We start from the raw sequence: 19,066 nt of genomic DNA on the forward strand, positions 1-19,066 counted from the left end.
CGTGCACAATTAGGCACTTAATAAATACTTTTTAGGATTGTAATGATTGAGTAAACTGAATCCATGCAATTTCAATCTTGCAATTAACTTTCTGCAGAATGGCGTAAGGCCAAAGTGGGGAGAGGTGGGGGCAAGGAGAGGGTGCTGAAGCAAGTAATTAAAGTAAAAGAGCCTGGAACCCAGCAAGACGGGTTTGACAGGTTGAGATTTGCCCCCACAGCGCCCAGAGATGACATCATGGGAATCCATATCAGGATCAGCCGTGAGGTTGTATGGCTGCGAACACCAAACTGATCAAAACAGCAAGTACAAGCACACACTAACAAAGCAGGGCTGCCATGGATATAACACGGAATATAAGCCAGAAGTATGAGTGGGAAAAGGGCAGATGTGAGAAGAACAGGAAGAGGGAGAGAAAGGGCAGAAGTCCCCCGGGATCCAATAACCCCCAGCGTTTGTGCTCTGTAGAAAGAAAGGGTACTAGTACTGTTAATCGTTTCTAAGGACGCTACCACCAGGAAAAGTGGGCACTGTCAACTCCTGGGCTAATGCTTCTTCACAGTTGCTTTTTTTGTTTCAGTTAAAACTCTGTAAAGACATTTACAAACATTCTAGCCACCCTGAGCCATACTTTTGGACAGCCCGGTGTACACTTGCCTAATTATAACATTATACAGGCCATGCCCACAGCAAACATATCTCCTGTCGTAACCTTTCTGAACAGGTCCTTAAGCTAAGCATGCCCAGGTCTGTATCATCTTTTGTTCCTGAACTGTAAGTTGAACATGCTCAAATCTGCACACGTTAAACTGAGCATGCTCAGGAATAAGCCTGTCCTAACATATCTTCAATATGAATAATGTGCTTTCAGGAAGAAAATCCCCGTGCTTCCCCCAGGGAGAGGATTGGTTTGGAAATAACCCCAGGGCTCTCTGTTTTGTTTCAAGTAATTAACCTTCACTCTTTTACCTTTTGTTTTTGCTTTTGGTGTTATAGTCAACTAGATAGGAACACATTGAGGTCAATTACTCCTGCTTTGTATAAAGCAGTGGTTCTCAACCTTCCTAATGCTGTGACCCTTCGATACAGTTCCCCATGTTGTGGTGACCCCCAACCATAAAATTATTTTTGTTGCCACTTCATAACTGTAATTGTGTTGCTGTTATGAATCAAAATGTAAATACCTGAAATACAGGATATCTGATATGGTACCCAGAGTGGCCACAGCCCACAGGTTGAGAACCACCGACGTAAAGGGTGTCTTTCTACTCTCTTGGCATGAAGAAGGGCGACAAACAGCATCCACTTTAGAGAATCAGCAATGCTTCCACCTCCCAGCTCTTTGTAGACCCCACTGGAAGAAAAGAAGAAGGGCCCCAGATGGTAAAAAGTGGCTGGGACTTCCCAGGGAAAAGAGACACCAGAAACAGGTACCTGGTCCTTAATTCCCGCCAGCAACTTTCATTCAAGACAGAATCATTTCCAGTATAAGCTCTTTGAAACATACAGGCTTCTAGAAAAATTAATACATAAAAGAATGGCCCAGAAGACCAGCACCAGCTTGCTGAGGGTTGGGAACCTAAACCAGTTTTTTCCCTCAGTCCTTCAACGGCCACACTGGAGAATCAAAGGAGACGATAACTATGAAGACGCTTTGGAACCATACCCCACCCTAGCACCCCGAAGGACTGTGGAGTTAGCCGTGCCTCATCTTTCCGATGGGTCCTTCCTTCCTGTTCACTGCAGCGATCATCTTGCACCCCTGTTAATACCCATTTCCTTTTGGATTCCCCCACAAATGTCACAACCAACCTGACTTTAATCAGGATTGTACTTAAGTGTGTGCAGTGTGCTTAGCTCCGAGAAGGTTGTCTTGGGGACTCCAAAGCCGTCTCCTTTCCTTGTGGATCCACATGTATTTCCTTACTTGTGTTTTTACTTGCTGTATGTGTCCAATTTTATTTTCAGTGATTGACCTAGACTTTGGGTCTTAATGGCCCAAATATCAAATTTTGTTGGTTCAGCTGCATAGTTAGAATGTTTTCACTCTTTTGCCTTTAATTAATGGATACCATTCAACAATGAAGGATTCTGTTTAATCTTTTTTTTTTCTTAATGAGATTTAAATTATTCTGTTTACACATGGCCTAAGAGAGCAGCTTTTCCGGGGAGGACTGGTGGAAAGTGGTGTGAGTGGAGTCTCCATGATAGAAAAGGACTCCTTGTGACTGCACCATCAAGACTTTCCCACCTGGTACTCATTTAAGAGACCGATAAAAAAAAAAAAAAAAAAAAAAAAAAAACCCTAATCACTGGAATTTTGCACTTAGATTAAATTCCACTCCTGTTAGTTTTGACCTAGCAATTCATCCTGTACTTCCGTTTTTAAATTAGGCTTTTTATTGTTTTTGTTCTTAGAACTTTGGAAAGATTGAAAAGCTAAAACAAGGGCTGGGGAGGCAGTCAGTTAAGCACTCGCCACACAAACACAAGGACCTCAATTCAGATCCCCTGCGCCCACATAAAAAGCTGAAGCTGGGGAGACAGGGACAGGTAGCTCCCTGACCAGCCAGTCGTGCTCAACCCATGAACCCCAGGCTCAGTAGGAAACCATGTCTCCAAAAAGTAAAGTGAAACACTCTGTGTGCATGCATACACATACATGTACCACACACACACATACACACACACACACACACACACACACACACACCAAAAGCCTAATATTCTCTTTTGCCATACCCTGTACCATGCCACAGTCAGAAAGCAAAGCATGTGCTACAAATAGCTATTTATCCCAAATTCAATCCAGGCAAATGTATGCAAAGACACATAAGCTGTCTCCTCAGTATGGTATGTCCAAATGCAATATTATCCTGAAAGTAACCCAAAAGGCCAGATTCTGTTTGGACTTCAGGATCGTGTTTCTAAAATGATGGGAACATAAGTGGATCCCAACCCCCAAACACATACCATGGTCTACACACTATAAAAAATTTATTAGGTGAGCCCACTTTAGGATAGTGCTACATGCCTGAGCTGCCAATGAGCTTGGTTTCCATCAGGAACAAGCTGACTTAAAATAAGTCCTTGAAAGGACTAACCCCAGACCCCCAGGAAAAAGAGCTTGTCAGCTGCCAAGCCACTTCAGGAGAGGTTTCAGTTGCTCTGGAAACAGGTCGTGACAATGACCGTGTGTGCCAAAGGGCTGAGCTTGCAGAGGGCACTGGGTTCCCGCCTCTTGAGTGATCTTGGGGCTTTGCTCTCCAAACAGATGACTTCATTCAGACAACAATGCTTATTTTCTGAGGCTCTGCCAGTTCATACACATTATAAAATAAATTCTCTCATTGACATCGGAGGGGCAGGAACTACAAACACTGCCTTTATTAAAAGTATGTGAATTGGAAAAGGTAGGCTGGAAAAGCAACAAGATTTCTCCCCCCAAAAAAGAATGGCGGTAACTATGGAAACCAAATACCCAATCAGCAGCTACCTCATCAGCTGCAGTGTCAGAAAGTACGTGTAGCTACACACAGCTCCTTTATCCTAGGAAAGCTTACCTCAGCTTGAATAAGGTGTTGTGAAGAATGGGCTCCAATTATGTCCATGTATTTTCTTCTTCGATCACTCTAGATCTTCCTCCACTACAGGAAGAAGAGCCATGGGCTTTACCAAGGGGGCACAGTGCCTTAAGCCCCATGCCCCCATCACACAAAGGATACCACAGGGGGTGGAGGGGATAAGTAAGGGTTTTGTGTAGTGCTCCCTCTCAGAGCACTCAGGAGATAATGGATGAGCCTTCTCCCCAGTGATGTCTGGCCTGAAACCCAGCAGGAGACACATTTGCAAAATGTATGGATGCTTAGGTGCCTAATACACATACAAACATGTGCTAACACATAAACTCCTTCGGCTAACTTTCTCTGTGTCAGAAGACTTCACGCTTCTCTTGTAAAAGTCCAGACGGTTTATGTTCAGTCTTTTCTTGGCTTATATGCTTATATGCTTCCCTCCCCCTTCCCTTCTCCTCCTTCTCTTCCTCATCTTCTGACCCCTTCTCCTTTTCTTTCCTCACATCGATAAGAATCATTTGACCCATGGATTTGTTGACCTCTGCCCTACATTATGTCACAGAGGTTCTGACACCTTATTCTTATCGTATGTAGGCCACCATATGTCATCCAAGCTTCAGTGAACCAATAAAATACACTCGGAGTCATGGTCAATTAGGCAAACACATACTTCCAGGGTCTCTGTTGAATCCACCTACTTCGATAAATGGAAGATAAATGCAAGATGATCCTATAATCTATTCTACTCCATTCTCTTGACTTGGAATTTCTTCCCACTGAACCCTGTATGCCCCAGGCAGGGAGTCAGGCCTAGTTAGAGGAAGGGAACAATTGGAGCATGCCTTTGCAGGGGAGTTCACCCCTGGACCATTCTTATTTCTCTACACTGCTTCCTACTTGTCTGGAAGTAATCACCTATGCTCCACCTGCCTTTTGTTCATAATGTTCTATCTCACCGAGAGGCCCAGAAAAACAGCCTCCCAGGTACTGCAACCAGGTGCACAAATAAACCCTTCCTCTTTTGAACAGTTTCTCTCTGGAGTTAGTCACAGCGATGAAAAGACTCAGAGCCAGGTTTGCATACCACTAACCCATTCCATCTCCTTTGATTCTGTGCTAGGTTTGTCCAGGCTGTATTTGCACAGACACTCCCGCCACTGCGAGAGTGTGACTTCAGCCACAGACAATGAAGAACGAGATTGATCAGGAGGGTAAAGAACAAATGACTTTTGCATGACAAAAGGCACCAGGCAGGATGAAAAGTTCTCAATCAATGATGAAACCAAACTAAAGACATCTGACCAAAACTAAAGATATATAAAAAGTTTACGGAAATGCAATGCTTTGTAAGTTAATTCAAAAATATAATTTTTTTAAAAAAAAAGAAGTGTTGACAAAAGTACCCTGCATGGGTGGGCAATGCTTCTCCCATAAAACATGGGTTAATAAATTAAAATGTCAGTGCCAGAGATCTGATATTTCCCTATGAGTCATTAGTCAAGAAGGCCACAGAGGGATCACCCAAACAACACAGCTAATGCCATGGATCGATACTAAGACTCTATTGCTGAAGACACGACATACTTTGGTTGAACAATAAATAGAAGTCAAGCTAGAAAATACCTGGAAACATCCTCCCTGCTGGCTGGCATGCACAGTACAGGGAGATGCTCCTGTGGGCTACTGGAGTAAAGAAGCCATTAGCGGTATTACCAAATAGTAGACCTCTATTCTACAACACTGATTTTCCAGGCAGGATATGCCTACTTCTACAAAAATGCCACAACTATTAAGAGGGTAGGCAATTGTTTTCTAATTGAATTCAAGGAAGGCCTGGACTACAGGAGGAAATTCGTTCCTGGTCAAAAGCCCATGGCTGGAGCAGGGGTTATAAGCCTTATGGGGAAAACCTCCTATTGTTTTTTGGTTTTTGAGGTTTTTTCTAAATAGACATTTTGTTATATCACCATCTAAATGTTTATATTTATACCCACAGACTAGTGGCACCTTTAGCCTTAGTCAGAGAAACTTCTGTTTGTAATGGTAACAAGCGCCAAAAGAGTCCTAACTGGTCCAATATGTGATTATGAGAATATGTGATTGCACTTGGCCCTAACTTTGACATCTATATCAGTTCTCTGATGGCTCAGGGGATGTCACAGAAGGGATGGCAGGAAGCATGTAAGCCACAGGAGGTAGAGGGGAATGCTGTCTCTGACATGATATGATATTACACCCATGAATTTACAGTAGCTTTGGTTACCTGCATAAGACCAACACAAGAGCTGGAGAGATGGCTCAGAGGGTAAGAGCACCGACTGCTCTTCCAGAGGACCTGAGATCAATTCCCAGCAACCACATGGTGCCTCACAGCCATCTGTAATGAGATCTGGTGCCCTCTTCTGGCGTGTAGGCATACATGCAAGCAGCACACTATATACATAATAAATATATATTTCAAAATAAAAAAGACCAACACAAGATCAAGTGAGTCAGCATTCCAGCATGGTGGGGGAGGGTCTCATGAGGCGCAACACCTAGCTGAGATGCTATTGGTAACTGATAGCTACCAGGGCGGGAATAATTATTTTTCTCTGGAATAGGACTACTTGTAGCTTGCCCATACTATGGTGGATGGCCTCAACTCTGTGCATAGGCAGGAAGCACTAACAGGATTTGGTGAATTATGTTTTTTAAGTTTTTTTATAAAGAAGAAGATATGAAGTTTAGGAGGGAGAATTTGGTTGAGTTTTATCAAGATTAATTGTATATACATGTATTGAAATTATCAAAGGATAAATAAAAACATTACATTTCACTAATTTCATCTCATATTAAATCATCATATAAATCATAAGTTGTATGTATGTATATACGATAGATGAAAGGTAGATGTTAGATTAATAGCTTTTCCTAGGCCCACCCAACTAAACAGCCTCAACTAATAGCTTGACAAACATTATTGCACTGCATGATGGGAGTTAGGAGACTTCAGCATGTTCTTTGGTCTATTTCCAGTAAAAATAGGAAGCAATGGACTTGCTCCAGATCCAGATTCCAGAACATTCAGAGGCTGTAGATAGCGGTGATCTGTCTGTGAGGCCTCCATGTGTATCATTTCTCAGAAGCCAGCCAGCAGAGCGGGACATCTGCCAGGGTATGGTTAGCACATTTATGTTGGCCGGTTTGTCAGCCAGGTACCAAAGCTTTCTCTAAGTGCAGGCTTCCAAACCATGGGAACAGAAAACCACAGCACTGGCCAAGTTAACACTAAGAGACTCTTCTGCGTGTGCCACACAAGTGGGCTCTGCACAGAAAGGTAGCTGGCAGTTCAGAACAGCATGATTGCTTCTGACCAAACATGTCACTCCTCCAGTTGCTGTGGGTTCACGCTGCAGACAGGAACAGAGCAGATGTGAACCTGAAGGTAATTTTGATATTTGTTATGAAATACTTCAGCCATGTTTCTTCTCGGATCATTTTGGAGTCCTGACTTGTGAGGAAAAGATATACCCAAGTAACTCTAAAAATCGAATTCTCTTCTTGAAAAATCTTAATTTCTCAGCACTGAGTTAAAATGCTTTTTAGGCCATCATTCATCAGACCATAGATGACTAAGAGGAGTAATAGAAGAGGTTGTTCTAGTTGGACTAACAACGTAATTTTATAATATCTACTCAGTATATGATACAGTGGCACCTACGAGACTTGTAATTCTTGCTATTTTTTTTCAAAAGGGCAATGTATACGAGATAAAAAAAATATTGCTGGGCATGATGGCATAAGCCTGCAATCCCACAGCTATGAGGTGGAGGCAGGAGAATCAAGAGTTCTGCTCTATCCTCAGCTACATAGAAAATATGACGTCCAGCCTGGGCTACATCAGACCCTGTACAAAACAAAGGGTGACAGAGAGTGAAAGAGAGGGACAGAGCAAGGACGGGAGGGAAGGGATTATTTTTAAACATGGGCTTCCATACTACATGGGACATAATTCACAAAAGAAAGGAAATACATTATGTTACATCCTACAACATCCTGCTTTCTGCCTGGATACTAAATAAAGTTCATGAAGGTGGAATCCAAGCAGACCACAGTATCTCTGGGAATTGAAGAGACCATGTTGTCTAGAGAAACTGAGGCAACTTCAACATGCAAGGCAGAGTGCTGGGAAAGAGAGAATTATATTGGAAAGGAGATCCAGAAATCTGCATAGGTGGTCTCTGGAGTCGTTGGCAGAATGTCTGCTTCTGCGTCCATGTCGAGAGACACTGTGAAACAGGCAAAGAATAACTATACATGAGAAAAAGAAAAACTATACACAAGGAGCTGTGGGCTGAAGAATTCCCAGAATTCCGACAGGTCTGGGAGTCATCCAAATTCTAACCAACAGTGGGAAGGACAGTGTACTGAACAAGCAGAGCATTCAGAAGACACCCCAGAAGACACCCCAGAAGTAGTAAAGCTAGGCTATACCACAGTGAGGAAGCTGTAGGCCTGCACTAAGAACCAGCCTTGATGGGATCAAGTCAATCTACATGTAGCCTAACTGTCAGACAAAAATCCAACTAACTAGAAGAAAATTCCAAAATTGACTTCACAAAGGAATACTCTCTGTCATGTATCTTATCCAAAAAAAGAGAGTAATCTATTTTTAAAAACTAGAATAGTAAAATGGGACCTGCAGCCGGGGCTAATGTCAGTCAATACACATCAACTACAAAGGTTCCCACGTGCTTTAAGAATGATGTTATACATACCCTAGAACGTAAAAACACCTACAGTAGAAATGATGACTTTTAATATATAAAACACACATAGAAACAACATGCTGTTTTAAAACTTAATGAAGTGGAATATCTGGACACCGATCATAAAGTATAAATATAGGGAAAATATTAGGGCATACCATATTAAAATTGCTCGGATCTGGAAACAGAACAATGACGTGGCAGGGTGGCGGGGAGGGGTGTGTGGTGCAGAAGAGCAAAGGTAAGCAAACCTCTGATATCACAGTAGAAACAGGATGGCATTCACAATGACAGCCACGGACACAAATGGCATTCTAAAGCACTGAAGGGAAGGTGAGAAAACATAAATGTTCATATGTGTCAGAAGTATTTTTAAGTAGAAGCAAAATAAAAACAAAAGTTGAGAGACTCTACGATGGCCAAACCTCCACGACAATAAAGGGAAGTTTCCAGCCCCATAGAAATGTTAACTGGCAGAACCTCAGATCTACAAATGGAATAAAGAATTCCAAGAATGGGAAGCATGTGAGCATATATAAAAGAGATTTCTCGAAAACATATGCACAGTGGCTGCAGAGATGGCTCAGCAGTAGAGAATGCATGCTGCTCTTTCTCTGGATCAAGTGGAGCTCCCAGAACAGACAGCAGATGTCTCATAACTGCTACCACAGGGGACCCAGCTCCCTCTACTGGCCTCCACAGGCACCTGCAGCCGTATGCACACACCCACACACAGACACACATGTGTACACATAATCTTAAAATATTTTAAAAATATGTGTTTTAAGACAAAAATGATAACAATGCATTACAAAAGTAATATGGTAATATCACAAAAATTAAATGGAAAAGACAGAAGTATATAATTTTAATGCTCTTATATTTTATGTGTAAAGTAACATATTATTTGAAGACACACAACAACGTGTGTGTGTGTGTGTGCGTGTGTGTGTGTGTGTAAAAGGCCCTGTTATACACTGTCCTTAAGAAACATCCAGAGACGCCGAGCTGGGAAAAGGGAGGCCGAGGAGGCAGAGGCAGAGGCAGCGCCAGAGCGACAGAGCGGTGGGGGCTGGGCCGCGCAGAGCAGCCTGCGAGCCCGCCTGCGACCCGCGCCGCTCCGGGGAGGGTAGGAGCCGTGCGTCCTCTGCAGCCGCACTTCAGGGTGGCCTGCTAGTCGAGCGGGAGTCCAGATCCCTCGGGTTGTGCCCAGCCTCCAGCGAGGGCTGACCCTTCGGAAGGCTCCTTCAACAGCGGGAGCAGTCCAGCCACCATGACCGAGAACTCCACGTCCACCCCTGCGGCGAAGCCCAAGCGGGCCAAGGCCTCCAAGAAGTCCACAGACCACCCCAAGTATTCAGACATGATCGTGGCTGCCATCCAGGCAGAGAAGAATCGCGCGGCTCCTCACGCCAGTCCATCCAAAAGTATATCAAGAGCCACTACAAGGTGGGTGAGAACGCCGACTCCCAGATCAAGTTGTCCATCAGGCGCCTGGTGACCACCGGTGTCCTCAAGCAAACCAAAGGGGTGGGTGCCTCGGGGTCCTTCAGGCTGGCCAAGGGCGATGAGCCCAAGAGGTCGGTGGCTTTCAAGAAGACCAAGAAGGAAGTCAAGAAAGTGGCCACTCCAAAGAAGGCAGCCAAGCCCAAGAAGGCTGCCTCCAAAGCCCCGAGCAAGAAACCCAAAGCCACCCCAGCCAAGAAAGCCAAGAAGAAGCCGGCTGCCACGCCCAAGAAAGCCAAAAAGCCCAAGGTTGTCAAAGCCAAGCCAGTCAAGACATCCAAACCCGAGAAGGCCAAACCTGTGAAGCCCAAAGCCAAGTCCAGTGCCAAGAGGGCCAGCAAGAAGAAATGACGATGAAGGCTTTGCTTGTGGACACCCCTTCCTCTTTTCTGTAAATACATTTCTCTCTCGATCTCGTCTGCAACCCATTGCCCATTCCATTCTGACTCTTTACAAAAAGGACAGAGTTTGGATTCCTCAGACAGACATTGTGGAATGTTTCCCTGTTCTTTAACCCATTGTGCAAGGATAGCCACAGACCTCATCTTTGTAATAATGAAGATGTACTTTTTTTTTTCTTGACTTGATATTAGCCTTCTTACGGGGTTAGGGATTTGGGGGGCGGGGGTTGTTGGGTGGTTGAAAGAAAATGGAACTGGCAAAGTTCTGGCTAGATGAGGGGACCCAGGAACAAAAGTTTGTCTTTTCAAGGCTTTCTTAAGTTGCTCATCCATCCCTCGTGAGAGCTTCAAAACCTCTGGTGGGGAGCAGAGGGTGACACCCCACCTAGCTGGCCAGGGAGAGACGGAGGAAAAACTCCAGTGGTGAGCAGTTGGGGACCTTGTCACTTATGCCCTAGTGCCTCACCATTGTCTAGGAGGGGAAAGGGCTCCAATTGACAGCTGGCCAGAGAAACCATAGCGTCCAACTATCAGGATCTAGCCACTGGGGAAGGAGGGCTCTTTTCAATGGTCTCTTGTTAAATGGGAGTGGACTTGGGAGGGGTGGGGAGTCAGCCAAGTGCCTCAGTGTGCCTATGGAAACTTGGGTTTTTTCCACACGGTTGATGGGCTGTGTCTTTTTGTTGTTGTTCCTTCTTGTATAAGATGTGGCTTTGCTTGGTGCCGCTTCAGTCCTACCAGCTGCCACTTAAAACCCCTCCAATCTCTTGTACTTTTTGAGTCTTTTCTAAGTAGCCAAGGAGGGCAAGAGGCAGGGAGAGGGCTGTTAAGACATAATATAGTTGATTTGAATTTGCTAGGTAGCTTTAGAGAGGCTTGTGTGCATGTGTGTATATGTATATATCCATATCTAAGACTAGTACTTAGTCTCACTTCGGGAGCTGGAAGAAAAAAACCTGTACAGTTGTCTCTCTTATTTCAATAAAATAGGAAAATCGTGAGAAAAAAAAAAGAAATATCCAAGCACACAGAAGGCAGAGACAGGTGGATATCTATGAGTTTAATAGTAGCTTGGTCTACATAGTCAGTTCTAGGGCAGCCAGAGATACATAGTGAGACTCTGTTAAGGAGGAGGAGGAGCAAGAGGAGGAGGAGGAAGGGAACAGTAGGGAAGGGAAGGGAAAGGAAGGGAAGAAAGACACCTTAAACAAACTAAGAGGGAGCCATTAACAATGAAAGGGTAGAAATAGGTATTATGCAAATATTAATTGCAAAATTTCTATTCTGACTGAATATATTTATTTCAGAGAGGACAACAATATTTTAAAAGTACCAAATAGAAAGAGATGCATTTTCTCATGGATAAGAAGAATCATTTTTATAATAAATAAATAAATAAATATCCTAAGAGATAACTCAGCAGTTAAGAGTGTGTCATGCTCTTGCAGGGGACCAGAGTTTGCTTCCCAGCACCACATCTGCCACATCAGACAGCTCACAACTGTTTGTAACTCCAGTCACAGCTGTTTCTGACTTCCATGACCCACACATACATGGCAGACACATACATATAAATACAAATAAAATAAATATTTTTAAATCCTAGGTAACCTAATGTTAAAAAACCAAATCTGTATGAAAATAAAAACCTGCAAACCAGCAACAACCCCCCCAAAAAAGTAAGATTATCAAAGAGCTGAAAATATTCAAGTACAGTGAGCAACTCACATGTTTTACACTCTGCAAGTAACATGCACATGTCTTGTATGTGCCAACACACAGCAGCTATCATAAATACCTATGCTGGGTCATAAGAGAAGTCCTGGTGAATTTTTAAAAATGTACCCATGCAGGGCACAAATGTCTGTGTATAAATATTCATGTCAATTTTATTCATAATTGCAAAAACAATATAAACAACCTAAATTTCAGTCAACAGGAGAAAGGAGAATAGATACACAAATTATAGTATATCCATGTATTGGAACATTATTATATAAAATATAGCTTCTCTTCTGCAGCATGACCTCGAAACTTCTCCCAAGAGAAAGGCGGTGAAACTCACAGGTCGTGATTGCTGAGTAAAGTCAGGAAAGAAAATGCTTCCCTTTGCCTTGCTGGTAAACAGCAGAGCTCTGACAAACTTTCAAATAGTCCTAGAAGCCAGCACCATGCTGGAAGGAAGCTTAAATATCCCAAGTGAAGAAGCAGGAGAGGGAGAAACAACCAACCAGATTCAACCAGCTACAGACACTTGCTTGTCTAGACTCCAGCTACCTACCCACTGACTGCATCTCATGAAACACCATTCAGCCGCCATAGCTCTTCCCAGACGTCTGAGCTATGAAAAGTATTGGCTGATTTGGCAAGCGATAAGGATTATAGAATAGTAATACCCTAAAAGATGCAATGCCAGATTTGATGCAGACCCCAAAGCCAACAGAAGGAGGAGGTGGGCTATCACCATTGTTTTTAATGAATGGGGAGCTTCTCCACTCTGTGGTCTGACCGCTCCGTGAAGAGGACTCAGCACACACACCCTTTACTTTGAAGTCGCTGTTCATATGTATCTCCCTTAATTACCTTAGAGAAGTAGCATTGTATTAATCCTCATCAAGACAGCCTCTTCCCTTTACAGGATGGGCAAAAGGTAAAGGGTTAGACCTACAAGTAAAATACATTCCTCATTTTCTGGGCCCTAGTCTCTTCCTGGGACCACTAGAGAAAAAAAATGCTGAAAGAACACAGGTAAACAATGTCAACCTAAGCTTGACGCGCATCTGAAACGTGGGCTTCTTTCTCAGCCGAGGCTTGTGATACACACGTAAGGGATGGAAATAGACCAGGCACTGGCCCAAACTGACTCCAAAAAATAGTTCCAGCACAAAACACATCAATCTTGTTGCATCGGCATGTTGACGGAGCAGGCTGAGTTCCAGAGGGGCCAACTCACTGGTAGGAATAAGCCCTTCGATGGCAGAAAACGGGCAAACTGCCTTTTCCCGATCAAAAGTCATCCAAAAACTACAACCACAAGGGACACACACACACACACACACACACACACACACACACCTTTCAAATTCACCCGTCAGGAAAAGAGTACAAATAGAAAACCATGTGTAAGCCTGTGTTTGGTTTAAACTGGGTGTTTATTTTCCAGTTTCCATAGGAAATAATTGAGCTAGTATTATCTTCCAAAAGTAAATACTTCTACACAAACCTCCCTGAAACCGTTCCCCAGGCCAAGATTCCTGCTTCAGCCTCCTAGTGCCCTTACACATTGTGGTCCACAGCAGCCGAGCATGAACAGACAGGCGTGGCCTCGCATCTTCCCCCGGCTTCCTGAAAGTTCATTGGCTGTCTTTTGTCCCACTCTGGCCAGATCCTACTGCTAGACATGGGAGATAAAAATCAAACGGGAAACCAGAAATATGAGACATCCCAGAGGCCTGACCTTCTCGGTCCCCTCTGACCCTGGACACTATTTAAAGACTAACTGGGTCTTTTCTGGAAAGTACATGAGCCAAGAGGGCTGGAGCTCTTTTCTGCTGTATTTCTATGGGCCCTGTCGGCAGTATTTTCCCAAATGTTGTTTATTGGGCTTTCCTCACTGGCCCTGGTAAGTCAGCAAAACCACGACCTTTTAACATCATCGACCTAATCCTGCCCGAGCTGGATATTCAAAGTGTGAATGTCATGATCACGACAGGTCTCTGGTTTTGTTTTTCATCATGAAAGCCTTCACTTTCAAAGCACTATCCTTTTTGGAAATCCAGTAAGTGCCTAGCATTCTTTAAGGGGACCGGTCTTGAGACCTCTCAACTCCAAATCTCCAACACAGGGATGTTTATGCAGGCCGTTGACTTTGAGCCAAGAGGCCTGAGCTGCCTTTGCATGCCATGGCTCTAACCACATTTTGACCTGGATAAATGCATATAAATGGAAAAAATATGGCCAGCTACAGAGCCACACTTGCAAAAGAATTTAATTATTGGCGATAAGATGAAAGTGGACCCGAAAAGAATGAGGCTTCCTGTCCTTCGCAGCAAGTGACTCGTGAGCAGTAAGGGTCAGGGGTTGAAATCAGGACGCTAACTAGAGAAAAGTTAGCAAGAATTTTGACCATTATGTAAAGCACATATTTTGATTTTCCTCACCGTGTTTACTAGAGATGAATTCTAAAGCTATGATAAATCTTCAAGCCCTTATGTATCATTAGAACATAGGTGTCAAAGAGCAGCACGTCAACCCCAAAGATAAACGCCAAACCAAACCAGTGTCCAGGAAGCTATCCCAAAGATGGTGAGGGAAACACTTATTGTTCTCAACCAAAATGTCCAACAAACACAAAACTAATTAACGAAACAATGACCTACCAGTTCAGTAAAATATAAGACAAGCTTTCTAATTATGGCTACAAAACCACATTGTACCTGCCACTGGCTCAAAGCCCCCTTAGTTTTTAGGTAACTCTATCCTCTTCTTTTGGTGCAAGATCCTTATTCAGGAAGTATTCCTATTATGCCCATAGATAGCTAAGCATGCACAAGTGTTCATTAATTCAGCAAGTTTCCAGTATATCGGTGCCAAAATGTTAATAATATTCTGTTTTGGTTGCTGTTGTTTTGAGACAGGCTCTCCTCTGTTATGTGGCTCTGACTGATCAGGAACTCAGAACATAAACCAGGCTGGCCTTGAGCTCACAGAGACCCATCTGTGTCTGCCTCCCAAATGCTGGGATTAAAGGTGTGCACCACCACAACCAGAAATATTCTCAATATAACAGCCTCCATCCTTTGTAATTTACTAACAACTCTTGACTTGCAGTCCCAGCTCTGCCACTGGATGGGACTCTGGAATGACTTTTGTCCTCTCTGTTGTTTGTGGAGAGAGTCATTAACTTTTCTCTCTGTGAGCTATTGTGAAAATAGGACAAGATGTCGCATACCAAGTGCCTGGCACCGAACTTAGGTTTTGTGGGCAGGTATTAGTCTTGTTTTTCATTTTTCTTCAACGCAAAGCCACAAAGTGTCAGCCTATGCTCACCTATTCACAAATGCACAGAATCAGACAGGGTTTACACACACCTATGACACACTATTTCTCTTCCTTGGGTGTTTATTGTTTGTGGCAGAAGTGATAAGGTCTCCTTTTCCAAGGTGTAATTTCCACTGAGAATTTTTGTGTTTAGTCCACTTCCTTAGACTGTCCTGGCTATGTTACAGCACACAAAGAAGCAGAGCTATTGGTCAATTGATTCCTATTGATTAATACTGGCCATTGATGATGTACGTGCCACTGGCCACAGTGCTATCCCCATCTGAAAGGCAAAGAGAGGCTTGAGATGGTTGAGTCACTTGAGCTGGATCCCAGCTGAACAAATGACAGACCCAGGACTATTTGTTTTGTTCAAGTCTTGGAGCACGCGCTTTCCATTCTGTTCCGGCACCGAGCTTAGTTTCCTACCACAATGTCATGAACTACGGTTACAAGAAAACGAGACCACTGTTTACTATCTGTCATGGCTAAATTTTAAATCAAGCCTCAGGACAGAAAACCAATGACCTCTAAGTCTTAAGTAAAATCCCACTTGAATTAAAACAAAACAGTGGGAAATGCCTTAGTAATAACATTTGAAAAATCCCCAGAATGTGAGATTTCGGCTTGCTTCGCTTGATGGAATGTCCTTGCACAGAGATGGACGGAGGGCTGTGGGTATAGGAATGGGCAGTTTCTCCATAGTGGAATTCACAAGCCCCAAAACTGTGTCTTCTCTCCTCCTTGTCACCAACCAGAGTTTTATGTGATGTAATTATCCCATGACCGAGTTTATAAACCGTCTTCCCAACGGGATGACAGATTCGCTTTCGGCTTAATTTTAAATGGAGAAAACAAATGTGTTTCGGTCTCTTCAGTGGATGAGTTGTATAAGGCCAAGAAAACTGCCTTGGCTGTGCTGTCTCCAGTCTCGTGATGTTCTTGCCATCGACACTTTTCCAAAGGGTCATTTGCCAAGGCCAAGCTCCAGATGGGTGGCCTTTTCCCTTTGGTATGATGACAGGCCCCTGCCTTATGACAAGCACTACCACTTAACCCAGCACACACCTGACACAGCACCTGGAGAGCAGTGGCCCCTCCATTAAAAAAAAAATTGTTCAGTGAGCTGAGGGTGGTGGCGCACACCTTTAATCCCAGCGCTCGGGAGGCAGAGGAAGGTGGATGTCTGTGAGTTTGAGGCCAGTCTGGTCTACAGAGTGAGTTCCAGGACAGGCTCCAAATCTACACAGAAAAACCCTGTCTCAAAAATAAATAAATAAATAAATAAATAAATAAATAGTTCAATGAATAAGCTAATAAAATCTGCCTGCCTAAAAGACTCAAATATACTTCTTCTCGATTCCTCATACCAAATCTGACCTATCTTTGTCCAGAACCTCATGCTTCTACTACATAACACCTTTCAACCTAGGAGTCAAATGTACTCTATGGGTTTCATCTGTACGGTCATGGTACCTGTCCCTCGACATGTCCTAAGAGGATCAAACTGGTGAGATGGCCAGAAACTGACAAGTCCCAGTAGTTTCCCCATGCCCTTGAAGATGGACAGAGAATGTATCAGAGGTTCATCCTTGCCCATGGGAAACTTAAAAAAATTAACTTTACATCTAACTCAAGTTAAACCTGAGTTTCTAGGGCTTAGAATGGAGTGTGGTATTTAAAACTCTCCCTAGTAATTTCAATATGGCCCAAGTTAAATGGTGTGAGGCTGGGACATGCCAGGAAGGAAGCACACGGACAAAGCAATAGGAAAGAAACACTTTATTCTCCTAACGGGAGATTAAGAGAGGAGAACGCCCACTCTGGGAAAGCAGCTGCTGCCCTCCAATCATGCTGCCCTTCCCACCCCTGGGGTCCTCACTGCTGTCTAGGCTCCACCTCTCATCCCCTCCCTCTTAAAAGACTCCTTTAGGTTAGGTTGCCCCACGTACCCTATGCTTTTAATACAGACCATGCTATTCACCAAACTTCCCAGCCCCAACCTCCACAGGGTTGTGCTGCCTTCACCCTTCTAACTGGTCCTTCAGACTGGAGCTTCCGAGCAGCGAGTCCTAAAGCACATTGATGGATCGTCCGTAAGTCCACGAAGAGCACTGTGGAAACATGCGCTTCAGAGTGCTAGCAGCAAGTGGAACAGAGAGTAACCTGAGAACCCAACATCAGAGCAGTCCCATCCTCCCCATTGTGAGAGTCACTGGATACAAAACAAAACAGAAACCATGTCTTTAGGACCCACGATGGTAGAGAAAATGCATCCGAGCACAAACGCACATGCAAGTACATGCCTCAGCCAGAAAGGTAGGACCCTGAACTAGTCTGCTCTCTATAGCTTTGATGAAACACTCTAGCCAAAACCAACTTAGGAAGAATATTTATTTAACTTAGACATTCACGTCACAGTCCATCTTTAAGGAATGTCAGGGCAGGAACTCGAGCAAAAACCATGGAGGAGCACTCTTTGCTGGCTCACTCAGCTAGTTTTGCCTTATATAGCACAGGTCTAACTGCCTGGGAAACGGTGACCCCCCAACCCCAACATAGTGGGCTGAGCTCTGCTGTATCAATTAACAATCAAGATGATCCCTCGCAGATATGCCCACCAACCAACCTGATAAAGACAATTATTCAATTGAGACTACTTTTTTTTTTTTTTTTTTTGGTTTTTCGAGACAGGGTTTCCCTGTAGTTTCTAGAGCCTGTCCTGGAACTAGCTCTTGTAGACCAGGCTGGCCTCGAACTCAGAGTTCCGCCTGCCTCTGCCTCCCGAGTGCTGGGATTAAAGGCGTGCGCCACCACCGCCGGGCTGAGACTACTTTTTTTCAGATGTGTCTAGGCTGTTCCAGGTTGACAAGTGATAACTCAGGCCACAGCCTAGTTATGCACTGAATGTTCATGTTCCTCTAACATCCATGTGTTGAAAACCAAACACTCAGTGTGTTAGATTTGGACCAGGGGCATCTGAAAAGTAATTAAGGTTAAGAAAGAGCATAAGAATTGGGTTTTGTTCAGATAAAAGTAGTGGCCTTCAAGCTTACCTCTTGGCTGCTTTCCTAGCCATTTGAGGACACAGCAGGAAGCCAGTCATGCAAAAAATGGAAGTAGGCCTCCACCAGGTATCAAAGCTGTCGAAGTTTAATGTGGAACTTCCGGCTTCCAGAACCGTGGGGAAACAAATATCTGTTGTTTAAGCCGCCGGTCGAGTATATTTTGTTACAACAGCCCAAGAGTCACACACAAACCTGAAACAAATCACAATACTGCCAACCCTCAGTTTCTTCATCAATGAAAAGATAATAAACCCTACCTCTTCATAAATACCAATCGAAGCAGCATGTGTTTGTTTGTTTTTGATGTTGTTGCTTGGGGTGTTTGTTGGCTTATTTGTTTGTTTGTCTTGTCTCACCAAGTAGCTGGCCTTTAACTCCCTATGTAGACCGGACCAAACTCACAGATATCTTCCTATCTCTGCCTCCCCTGTGCTGGGTTTAAAAGTGTATGCCACCGTGCCTGGTCAAGGAAATGTGTGCTTTAAGAGCTTTGCAAATGGCCAGGCATTAAAGAAGCAACTCAGCACTCTCTCTGTGCTCTCATGTTTTCCCCTTGCATGAACCAACCATTTCTAACACTGTTTCGATTGGATTGCTTGTATCTGTCTCTATCATTAGAATCCAAAATCCTGTGGCCAAGGCCCAAAGCTCATTCACTCATCTTTGCATACAGTTAGAGGAAAGGATCATAGAACAACCCTCAGGTGCTGTTAGATGCTTTTCTC

The 19,066-nt window shown here is 43.8% G+C and overlaps 1 protein-coding gene across 1 annotated transcript; it reads left to right on the forward strand.

Annotated features, from left to right (window-relative positions):
* Nucleotides 1-9,384: 9,384 nt before the first annotated feature.
* LOC119807713 (histone H1.0) lies at nt 9,385-10,468 on the forward strand. The gene is given in 2 exon segments (XM_038319816.1): nt 9,385-9,723; nt 9,726-10,468. Coding segments are annotated over 2 exon segments (582 nt in total). The 5' UTR covers nt 9,385-9,599; the 3' UTR covers nt 10,184-10,468.
* Nucleotides 10,469-19,066: the final 8,598 nt, after the last annotated feature.

This window comes from Arvicola amphibius, chromosome 2, assembly GCF_903992535.2.
Source record: "Arvicola amphibius chromosome 2, mArvAmp1.2, whole genome shotgun sequence".
NCBI lineage: Eukaryota > Metazoa > Chordata > Mammalia > Rodentia > Cricetidae > Arvicola > Arvicola amphibius.